The following is a 12,278-nucleotide window of genomic DNA, read 5'->3' as shown; positions in this document are numbered from 1 at the left end:
TTAACTGTGTTCTGGTACGGTCTGAAGGGCATCTTCTGGATCTCTGTCCACATCCACATTCTGAAACATCACACAACACTCACATCAGATCAAGAAAACATGCCTTTATATTACGACAGACACTGAAAGATTCCTTTGATGCCAGAGACAGACGTACTCACATATCACAACTATGCAGTGATTTGAACCACATACAGTGAATAAACATGCGCACAGGTAGAAAATACATCAAGACATCTAATGTCTATGGAAAATTGCAATAACAATCCATTCAATTTGACAGATGTGTTTTATTCACATCAGATAAATATAGTGGAAGTAACTGTAAAGCTCTCTTTCTACCAGTTCACCAGTCACTTATATTTGTGTATTTTGAGAGAAGTGGATGAATTCAAGTGCTGTAAATCCTACAGATCCGATTCTCTGAACCGCGGCACAAAGAAACATAGTGCCGCCCATCCAGCATATAGCTCAACTAACGCAATCATTATAAAAGAGAAAAAAATATGTGAAAGCAATACATCGGTCTGTCACGATACGGTCTGTGTCTTGTTTAGTTTGTCCTTAACAAAACACAGGCAGCAACATAGAGCGATATGGCGCCCTCAGGTGGAGACCCGAGGCGCCAGCAACAGGCTGTGACAGAACCCCCCCTTAAAGGCAGATTCCAGGTGCCCTCAAAATAGTCAAGTCAAGTCAACTTTATTTATAGAGCGCTTTTTACAATTTTCATTGTTACAAAGCAGCTGTACATGAAACATATTGACTATAAGCAAAACATTTAAAGTTGTACCTGTAAAAACACAGAAGACAGTAACGCACACACTGGTTCAAACACACCCACATACAAAACACAGACTCACAACTCCACACACACAAAATGCACACGTACTAACACACACAGACACACACACGGACATGCACACATGCGCACACACACACGCAAAGTGGTTATCACAGAGAAGCACACATTTAAGATAAAGGAGAGAGAAACACTGGTCAGATATTAAACGGACTATAAATTCCTATATGTAAGTAAAACTTCTAAACTTTAAAACTGTAATTCTAAAGCAGCCCCCCCGGCCAGGCAAATAGTGGAAAAAAACAGTATGCAAACGGTGGTGAGGAACCCAAAACTCTAATGGAGAAAAAAACCTCAGGAGAACCCAGGCCCAACCAGGGGATTCCAGTTCCCCTCTGGCAAAAGCTGCTGCCTCTGCACAAGCTCAACAGTGCTTGCACAACAAGGCTAAATAAAATAAATAAACTTACTAATAAGGTAAATTATAGTTTTAAGATTATCATTAATAATCTAATAGCATTTGAAATTTTGTGGTGAGGACGTGTCAGGTGACCGCGTCTTTATCCAGCTCTATCATCTCAGCTCTTATCAGGTCGCCGCTTCCCATTCTCTGCTCTACCATCAGGTCTGGCCATGAACTGCATCCTGCATCCCGAGAAGAGTACTGTTCTGCACTCTTTGATGCAACAAGTACATCAGTTGTGTTTTTGGTTCCGGTTGATCTAACTAATGCAGCCTAAGCCCTCAGAGGATTTATATTATGGAAGTGTAGTGTATGCAAGATTAAAAAGATGCGTCTTTAGTCTACATTTAAACTGACAGAGTGTGTCTGCCTCCCGGAAGATACGAAATATGCCATATCTTCTGGGGAAGCAGTAATGCGAAGCTCGGCAAAACATGTATTTAGCCCTGTCATGTGTGTGGCGCGTCATATCAAAATACGTGCATGCTGCAGACGCGTCGAAAGGGTTTTTAATAAAAGTGTCATGATTCTCGGTGAGACACGGTGACAAGGAACAGAGGACCCAAGTGCAGACAGGAGGTAAGGGGTTAAACAGACTTTTAATAAATAATTAACTAAACAAAGACCCATGTGGGGGTAAAATAACAGACTATAAACATGACAGATAACAAGAACATGGACTAACTACACTAAACTAAACTAGAGACAAACATTTGAATTAAATGCAAAATAACTACACTACACTACACTACACTACACTCCACTACACTGACCAGACAGGAACTCACCAGACAAAGGACATGCACACAACAGTACAATAATCCAGCACAAGACAGGGGACACCGGGAAATTAAATAAGGGGACAAAAAAAGAGGGAACAGGTGTGGGGCATGAAACCAATAACGAGCAATTAAGGAGACGTGACACCGGAGAGTGGAAGGCCAACAGGGCAAAAACGCCTCTCTCCACATGAAACGAGAGGTTCTGTCACGATTCTGCCACTAGGTCAAGAAAAGCAAGACAAGATGGGGCAGAACCATGACAAAAAGAGACGCTCGCGTTTGCTAGATACTCGCTTAGTCTCATGTGTAAACAGAGTTAAGTGTTAACGCTTCTTTTCAGTCTGATGAGGTTTGAGATTACATTGAGAGTCATCTGAGTCCATTCCTCCATAAAGAATTTCTCCAGATCCTTCAAATGTTGGTCTTCCCTCTTCTTCAGTTCATATCACTCATTTTCTATAGGGTTTGGGTCAGGGAACTGGGATGGCTATGGCAGGATCTTGATTTTGTGTTCAGTGACCAATTTTTTATTGATGTTGATGTTTATTTTGAACCAATGTGCTGATTGAAGATCTAACCACGACCAATTATAAGATTTCTAGCAGAGCAAGTCAGGTTTTGATTTTATTACTTGTTGGTATTTGATATAAAACATGAAGACACGTATCTAAACAAAATGTCCAGAACCTCTGGTATAAAAGTAGGTTCACAACAATGAAGATCTGGTGACATATTTAACTGTGGACATGGGGCATTCTTTTATCCCTGTGTGCACCAAACCTATCTTGTGTTATTTCTGCCAAAAAAAACTCTTTTTCATTCCATATGACCATAGACCCCAGTCCTGGTTGAAGTTCCAGTATGCCAGATTAATATGGTGCAGTTTATTTTTGCATAAGAGCAGATTTGTTTCTTGAACAGTGTCCCAAACAACTTGTACTGATGGAGGTGCAGTTTTCCTTTATTTTTATTCAATGCTTTCTGACCCCAAAATTCAACTTATTACTGCAATTTTCCATCTGTGCTCTTTGAAGAGTCTTTGGCAACTCAAATTCTTCTATAAATATAATATAAATAAGAATATAACCGATTCTTAAAGGGATAGTTCACCCAAAATAAAAATATCTGTCACCATTTACTCAAGTTGTTTCAAATCTGTATACATTTCTTTGTATACACAAAGATTAATATTTCGAAGAATGTTAGCAATTTTCTGTTCTGGGACGTCATCCACTACCATAGTAGAAAAATAATATATACATATTTTTTTTGTTTTTTTGAACACATTCAATTCAATTTTATGTATATAACACTTTTCATTGTTAAAAAAAATAGGGAAAGTTAAAGAGAGTATAGTATTAACATACATGGTATTATTGCACGTTTTTCTCTATGCAATGTACACTGATGAAACTTGACTGAAATAAACGCTATGTTGTATATACGATTGTTCTCCCTCGTCCAACTGCTTCAACGCCTTGGCTTGCAAGATAGCCATGGCGTGAAGAGCAGAGGCAGCTTGACCCGCAGCAGTGTAAGCCTTCGTCAACACTAGTGTTGAAGAAAACTTACATGCCTTTTGAAGGGAGCCTTGGTCGACCCCTCCAGGTGGCGGCGGTCTGCTGGTACGTCGACGTGTCCCTTAGCTTCCCCCATGTCGAGGGAAGTTAGGGCGATGGAGCTCGTTAGACGCTGAGAAGGGGCCATTCCAGGTCTTGATGAGCTCCTCATGCACCTCCAGGAATCAAGCCGTGAGCGATGTGGGGAAGGCGGTGCGTGGCTGACATCTCCGCAAGCATGGCTGACATCTCGGCCGAAGCCAAGAACTCCTGGGAGTCTTCAGCGTCTGATGCCAGTAAGCCGACTTCCGATGCTGCGGCGTAAATGTCATCCTCATGAGTTGGCTATGGGTGGGGAAACGCCCAGGGAAGTCGTACACAAGAGGACGAGTCCGCTGCTCTGCGTCATAGAAAGTCCAGTAGAGGGATCAGAGAGATAACGCTCAGAATTTAATGCCTCACAGGTTTCGGAGAACAAAAGGTGAATGAATGGGCACGCCATCTTCCTTTAATATCCGTATGCACGAGACGGAGACTGGCATGCCATGCCATTCACCAAGTTCATTGGCCTTTTAAAAGTACAATCAGAGATGATAGGTTCTCAAGTTCAAACGTCATTCTGTCTCGACACAATGTCGAGAGACCGACAGAAAGGGAACTATTGTTACCAGGAGACTATTGTATTTTCATTTACTGATCCCAAATCTCATTTCACGGACACACCAGGCTGCACCTAACTTCCAAGATCTCACTCATTCAAATTCTGAGCACACCTGCGCAAAATCAAACACGACATAAAAAAACACTTACACGCTTCTGTTGACTTCTGCTGCCAGACTGCTTGCCTTGTAGGCTTGTTTGAGTTGAACTACACTAGCCTGTCACCGACTGAAGAGATGTGAAACACATGCAAACACATGTCATATCTCTTTTGAAAAAAAAACAGCATATGCTGGTTAGGTAGGTTTTGAAACATGGTAGCTGGTTTGTGCTGGTTTAAGCTGGTCATTTGCTGGTTTAGGACCAGCTTAAACCAGCACATGACCAGCACAAACCAGCTACCTTGCTTCAAAACCTACCTAACCAGCATATGCTGTTTTTTCAACAGGAATATACACACACGTGTCCAGTCTGCCAATAAGAATAAAGTGTGTCATCACCAAAGCTTTCAAAGTTGATCTGGGGACAGCGGCTGGTCTCGCTTTGCTCTCAAGTCAAATAACACATTTTCAAACAAAAATGCATTGCATCTGTCAGGTGGTCACGATGACATCACGATCAGATTTGGTTTGGTAAAAACAAGAAAAGAGACACAGGTTAAGACTAACATAAAATAATGGATTATATTTCCTTTGGCTTTCACCAAACCCACTGGTATGCCTTCAGAACACATATAAATATCTGGCACGAGTCACGTGGAGTTCTTTTATCATGCTTTTGTGTCTTTTTGAAGCTTAAGACGGTCCCAATTTACTCCCACTGTAACCAGAAAATGTCTTGGTTACGGATGTAACCTCGGTTCCCTGATGGAGGGAACGAGACGTTGTGTCGAACCGACAGAATGGGGTTTGTCTTGAGAACCTATCATCTTCTGAGTATTTAGAAAAGGCCAATGAAAATTGGCAAATGAAATTTGCATGCCGGGCTCCTCCCCGGATGTCCGGGTATAAGAGGGAAGCCGGCGTGCTCATTCATTCACCTTTGGTCTGAGGATCCTAAAGCATCCTCCCCCGACCGCTGGGGTGGGCGGCCAGTGTTGTGGCATGAGGGACACAACGTCTCGTTCCCTCCATCAGGGAACCGAGGTTACATCCGTAACCAAGACGTTCCCTTTCTGTCGGTCTCTCGACGTTGTGTCGAACCGACAGAATGGGGTTCCTATGGAAAACGCCACAGCACTGAGCCGCGTCACAATCTCTGCGGAGCGACGTTGACTGGCCTGGGCGAGTCAGACGAACACGCTAACGCGAAATTATGACCTTCCAGTGGAGAGGAAGGGGGACCCAGAGCTTTCCACAAAAAGTTGGGAAGCCCCCTAACGCCGGCCGTCACGGGCGGAGGCCTGATTCTCTAAATGGCGAGAAGCCGCCCGGCACCGTACGGGCCACTGGGTAAGCATTATTCCCCCTGGGGGAAAAACGGTGCAGAGGCCACTACCTACCGTAGGGAGGAATTAGTGGAGACACCACATGGTCTCACCATCAGGGGAGAACTCATGGGAAGAAAGTGCAGACAGGAGTTAACCGCAAGGTGGGAGGTCATGGGTTGCCAAGGTGGGAACCATTCATGAGGATACATCAGAAGGAACAGCCCACGGAGGGGGTGTTACCACGTCTGGAGCACTAGGTCCAGTTAGAGCTATGTGGGATAACTCAACTGTTCCCCGGCCTAAGGGGCCAGGGCTGCTCTGCCCAGCCTGTCCCCTGGAAGGGTGCTTAGTGATGGTTGGAATGCCTGTTCTTTACCCGAGGGGAAAGAAGTGAGGCGGCATCGCCACTGCTCCCCCCGGAGGGGGAAGGGCTTCCGCAGGCATACGCCCTACCGGCTGCTGGTCCCACACCTTGCCAGGATGCAGGCTGACACCGGTTCCGTGCGTAGGTATTAGAACCTCACGGAGTTGTTAGGCATAGCCCAACCCGCAGCTCCGCAGATGTCTGCCAAAGAAGCGCCCTGAGCCAGTGCCCATGAGGGGTGTGCCTCACCCCACGGGCAGGGACGAATAGAGATCGGTATGCCCTAAAGAGGGCATCCCCGATCCAGTGCGCCAGCCTCTGTTTGGAGACAGTCCTCCCTTCTGCTGACCCCCGAAACAGACAAAGAGCTGCTCAGAGCTTCTAGGCTCTGCGTGCGGTCCAAGTAGAGGCGCAGTGCGCGTACTGGACACAACACGGATTGGGTCTTCCTCCCCGGTTGGGAATCGCCTGCAGGTTCACCACCTGGTCTCTCGGGAGAGTGGTGGGAACCTCGGGCACGTAGCCGGGGCGGGGTCTCAAGATAACGTGAGAATCCCGGCCCTGAGTTGTAGGCAATCTGTGGACATGGAGGGTGCTTGTAGATCCCCTACCCTCTTGGAGGTGAGAGCCCTGAGGAAAGCCGTCTTTATCAAGACTGAGAAAGAGCGGCAACCCCGAGAGGCTCGAAGGGGGCGGGGCCTCTTGAGGCCCACCACCTAGGTCGCAAGAGGGTACGGAGCGCGGATAAGGTGGTCACCCTCTCGCGCCCCTTAGGAACCTAATGACCAGGTCGTGCTGTCCCAGAGGCTACCCAGCACTTGGGTCATGATGAGCGGCCGTAGCGGCTACATACATTCCCAGTGTGGAGGGGGAGAGGTTACTCCCCCGTCTCTCTTGAGGACGGGACAGCTCGTACCCGACCGAGCAACTCCGCGGGTCTTCTCGCCGAGAAGAGCACCAGGACGAGAAGAGGCGCCACCTATGGGCGTATAGCCGCCCAGTGGCCGAAGCCCTAGCCTGAGTGACGTCCCAACCGGACCGGGGGTGGGTCACTCAGGATCTCCTCGTCCCGTCCAGACATGGAGACCAGGTTCTGCCTGGGATGCCGTAACGTGCCCCTTCCCCTGGGGAAGCAGGATCGGCGTCAGGGGGAGCGGCCAGGGGGGGAGTTTTTGTCAGAGCCTAGCTCCGAGAACCAAGTCCTGGTTAGGCCAAAGGGGCGTAACTAGTACCACTTGATGCTCCTCTTCCCTGGCCTTGCACAGGCCCTGTGCAATGAGGCTCACTGGGGGAAAGCGTACTTCCGCTTGTCCCGCGGCCAGCTGTGCGCAAGGGCATCCGTGCCGAGGGTACCTCGGACAGGGAGTACCAAAGCGGACAATGGGTGGAGTCCGGGGAGGCAACAGGACCACCTGTGCCTGGCCGAACTGCCCCAAATGAGCCGGCTGCGCGGGGAGGGAGTCGCCACTCTCCGCGAGGCGTCGACTGACGAGAGAGCGCATCGGCTGTCTGGTTCAGGACGCCTGGGATGTGTGTGGCTCGCAGGGAGCTGATCACCTGCTGACTCCAGAGGAGGAGGCGTCGGGCGAGTCATGTTAGCTGCTGTGAGTGAAAAAATACGCCACAGCAGCTGTGCTGTCCGACCGGACCAGCACGTGCTTCCCTGCACGAGAGGTAGTAGCCTCCTCAATGCAAGTAGCACAACCAACAACTCTAGGCAGTTGAAATGCCAACGCAGGCGGGGGCCCGTCCACCGCCCCGACACTGCTTGCCCGTTGCACACGGCACCCCAACCTTGCAGGGAGGCATCCCAAAGGGGACCCCTGTCCGCAAGAAGGTCATGGAGACCAGGGGGTTAGGGTGTGTCGGCAGAAAAGCGTGTGACCATACGCCTGCTGCCGGTGTGCCACGCTCTCCAAGGAACTTGACTCTGCAGCCAGTGTTGGAGCGGTCGTATGTGCATCGACCCGAGGGGGACCACCCCCGCCGAGGATGCCATGTATCCCAGGAGCCTCTTGTTACAGGGGGACCGCTGACTGTCTGATCTTCAGGCAGTTCAACACTGATCGGGCGCGCTAGTCAGTCGCGCTGCCTCTGGGAGGCCGCGAGGGTGCGGGCTTCCTCGTCGCGGGTCTCGCGCCCCCCCCCCGGGGGGTGAGCGGGGCCGCTCGTGAGGACAGAGTCGAGTTCCATACCGAGAAAGAGGATGCTCTGCACCGGGGAGAGCTTGCTCTTTTCTCAGTTGACCTGTAGCCCCACCGATCTAGGTGCCGGAGCACCAGGTCCCTGTGTGTACACAACAGATCTCGAGAGTGCGCCAAAATGAGCCAGTCGTCGAGATAGTTTAGTACCCACACACCTCCTTCCCCGGCGGCTTCCACGACCTTCGTAAAGACTCGTGGAGACAGGGACAGACCGAAGGGGAGGACCCTGTACTGATATGCCCGTCCCTCGAACGCGAACCGTCGGAACGGCCGATGTCGAGGGAGGATCGAGACATGAAGTACGCGTCCTTCAGGTCGATTGCCATGAACCAGTCCTGACACCTGACGGACGTCAGGATGCGCTTCTGCGTGATCAACCTGAAAGGCAGCTATTGTGTAGGTGCCTGTTCAGAACACACAGACCCAAGATAGGGCGCAACCCCCCGCCTTTCTTGGGGACAATGAAGTACAGGCTGTAAAACCCGTTGAACATCTCGGCTGGTGAGACGGGCTCGATCACTCCCTTCACCAGAAGGGTGGCGACCTCGGCCCGAAGTACGGGAACATCCTAGCCTCTGACTGAGGTATATCGGATGCCCTGAAACTTGGCGGGCGTGAGGCGACTGGATCGCGTAGCCGAGACGGATCGTCTTCCCTAGCCAGCCTGACAGCCTGGGAAGCCGGACAGGCTCCCAGAAATGAGACGGGGACTAAAGGTACGATCTTTTTCATCGTCCCCCCGGGGGGTGGTTCGATGGCTAGCAGTACGGATTCCTTGCCGGGGGAGGTCCCCCGGGGAGGAGATCGGCTCTGCTGTTTTTCCTGCCTGGCGACTGCGCAGCTCAACGCACTGTCTGACTGAGAGTGCTGAGGGCTGGTGTTTATACTCGACATTGCGCTTCGCCATGACGCAACGTCGAGTTTGCCGTTCACCGTCGTGCAGAGGGTGGGAGCGGCTGTGATAACCCAGAGAGAGAGGAAACTCTCCTTTGAGAGTAAGTGGGCGCTAGCCCCCCAGAGGGGGCCAGCAGATGGAGAGACGGGGCAGGATCCGTCCCTATCCGACTTCCCAGCGATGTGGCTGGGGTCGGGCCCAATGGTAGCCTCGATCCCCCTGAGGTCTTCCCATGAGGGCCGCTTCGCCGCGGCTGCTGATGGGGCGATGGTCTCCTCTTCGCTGTCTCCTCCAGGGGGGGCCGCCTGAGTGGGGGGCGCCAGAGCTGGAGGGCGTCGAAGAGGACCAGGGCTGCTGGGAAGCAGACAGTGCACGGGACTCGACGGCCGAGGCGGCCGAGTCGCGGCACGGAGGACTGCTTCTTTACTGTCGAGAACCCTCCGGGGGAGGCCGCGTGCGGGTCTCGCGCCCCCCGACGGGCGGGGGGTGAGCGGGGCCGCAGCGGCTCGACAGTAACACCAACCAGCCCCCCCTTGCGAGACGGGTGCGTCGAGAAAGCGGACCTTCTCAGCGTTACTCATCTGCGCAAGGATCGGCCAGAGGAGTTTCTCATGGACCACAAGTGTGGACATCGTCCGACCCAGGGCCCGCGTGGTCACCTTGGTCGCCCGTAGAGCGAGGTCGGTGGCGGCGCGGAGTTCCTGCATAAGCGCTGGGTCGGTCTTACCCTCGTGGAGCTCTCTCAACGCCCTGGCCTGGCAGGAGCCATAGCGTGGAGAGAGGAGGCAGCTTGGTCCGCCGCAATGTAAGCTCTCGACACCAGAGATGCCGAGACACCACATGCTTTGGACGGGAGTCTAGGTCGAGCCCCCCCAGGTGGCCGCCACCTACGGGCACGAGTGCACCGCGGCGGCAAACTCCACCTGGGGGACACCGACGCATCCTCCAGCTGTCTCAACCTCGAGGGAAGAGAGGGTGACAGAACTTTGTTTGACGTGAAACGTGCCGGAAAGGGGCGTTCCAGGTCTTACAAAGTTCCTCATGCACTTCCGGTAAACACGGCACTGGGGGCGGGCGCGGCTTGGAGCCGCGCTCAAACCCGAGGCGCCATGTAGCCAGCCGCGAGCGCCGGGAGAGGCAGTGCGGGCACTGCAACCCAACACTCACGGCGGCCCGGGAAAGCATGGCCGACATCTCGACATCCGCTTTTTCCTGGGCTCGACCCCCCGAGGGAGGGAGCCCGAGGAATCGTCGGAGTCGGATGGCAGTACGTCACCCCCCGATGCTGCAAGAGACATCTCATCATCACGCATCGTGTCCGAATACGTGATTGAGGAATAAGACGGCGGACCGTCTTTTTGGGGAACGGTCAGACGAGCGAAACGAGGTGTGAACGGTCCGTGAGCCGTGGCTGGCGGATTATCGCTCACAGTAATCCTCATCTCACCCTCGCTGCTTGCCATAGCGGACGGCAGGGCCGTAGTCCTGCCGCCACGGAACGGGGAGCAAACGAGGTGGTGGCTGAGTCCCGTGGGAACACAGCCACCTGTGACGCAACGTCTGAATCGTCACCGCCCGCAGTGCGGGCAGGACGTATCCACAACGTCTGCCCCAGCGTACTGGAAGCAGGCATTGTGTCCGTCCCCCTCCTCGATGAGTGTGTTGCACCCATGAGAACAGCGGGACAAGCCACGCTGGAGAAATTTGCTCTTTTAGAAAAGGAAATTTGCTCGAACACCTCCGGAACTGCCGAGACGCCCAGGGGAGAGTCACTGCAGGAAGGGACCGTCCGCTGTCCACGTCGTAGATTCCAGCAGAAAGAATGATCACCCAGATCGTAGAGAAGCTCACCAGATGCGTAGGCTCTGAAGAACAAAAGGTGAATGAATGAGCACGCCGGCTTCCCTCTTATACCCGGACATCCGGGGAGGAGCCCGGCATGCAAATTTCATTCGCCAATTTTCATTGGCCTTTTCTAAATACTCAGAAGATGATAGGTTCTCAAGACAAACCCCATTCTGTCGGTTCGACACAACGTCGAGAGACCAACAGAAAGGGAACCAATGTTTTCAGAATCCGTGTTTTGGTTCTGAAGGTCAAAGAAAGTGACAAAAATGGAACGAGGATGAGTAAATGATGACTAAATGTTTTGTTTTGAGTTGGATTAACTATAGAATGCTCTTGAGTGTTAATGTACTCACCGCTGGTCTTTCTCTGTGTGTGTTCACTGCTTCAACATTCAGAAAGATTGACTCAACTTTACAGCCTGGACAGACAACAAACTAATAATGAACACAATGTGGGTTACACATTATCAAGAAACATAATGGCAGTAATTATTTTAAATATAAAACCTATAGTGTAATTCAGTAACATAAAAAAGATTGTAATTAAAATAATTGTTTTCTCTACCCTGCACAAGAATAATTTTAGCCTAGAAATAAAATATTTTTTCTTTTAAAAGAAAAGAAATTTTTTTTATTTGGAAAAAATACTGTATGTTCTACCTGATGTTCTCAAATGACAAAAACATTGCTATTCATGTGTAATAAAATGAAGAAAAAGTGGGGGAAAAGTGTCCATGACTGATGTTCTTATCCTCCGTAACATTTTTTTAAGACTATTTACACACACACACACCTTGTTTTTAATGCCTAAAATGACATTTGTTGATGCAGTATTTTTTAATGTGATATTTACTTTGACATTTTGAAAAAAAGATTTGGTGAGAATGATTTTGTACTATAGGCACTGACCGTAGGCCACAGGTGTGAGCTTCAGCACTGTATGCAGCGGACACTTCAGATAGGGCAGCTCATCTAAACACAACAGCACATGTACACACACCACATGAGCTCAGTCAATCACTTTTCCACAATTCAAGATTCAAAGTCTACCCATAGTTCCCTTTCTCTCGGTCTCTCGACGTTGTGTCGAACCGACAGACTGGCGTTTGTCTTGGGAACCTATCATCTTCTGAGTATTTAGAAAAGGCCAATGAAAATTGGCGAATGAAATTTGCATGCCGGACTCCTCCCCGGATGTCCGGGTATAAGAGGGAAGCCGGCGTGCTCATTCATTCACCTTTTGTTCTTCAGAGCCTACGCATCTGATGAGCTT

At 50.5% G+C, this 12,278-nt stretch overlaps 1 protein-coding gene across 1 annotated transcript in view; it reads right to left on the bottom strand.

Annotated features, from left to right (window-relative positions):
- LOC130545565 (6-phosphofructo-2-kinase/fructose-2,6-bisphosphatase-like) overlaps positions 1-12,278 on the bottom strand; it is a 48,067-nt gene continuing 35,789 nt past the window's right edge. The window contains exons 12-14 of the mRNA XM_057320154.1: positions 11,915-11,977; positions 11,360-11,424; positions 1-60 (exon numbers count right to left, since the gene is read on the bottom strand). Of these exons, the coding sequence (XP_057176137.1) occupies positions 1-60; positions 11,360-11,424; positions 11,915-11,977 (188 nt within the window). The remainder of the gene's footprint in view (positions 61-11,359; positions 11,425-11,914; positions 11,978-12,278) is intronic.

Source organism: Triplophysa rosa, linkage group LG21 (genome assembly GCF_024868665.1).
Source record: "Triplophysa rosa linkage group LG21, Trosa_1v2, whole genome shotgun sequence".
Classification (NCBI taxonomy): Eukaryota; Metazoa; Chordata; class Actinopteri; order Cypriniformes; family Nemacheilidae; genus Triplophysa; species Triplophysa rosa.
This window is presented reverse-complemented; position numbering and strand designations above follow the sequence as displayed.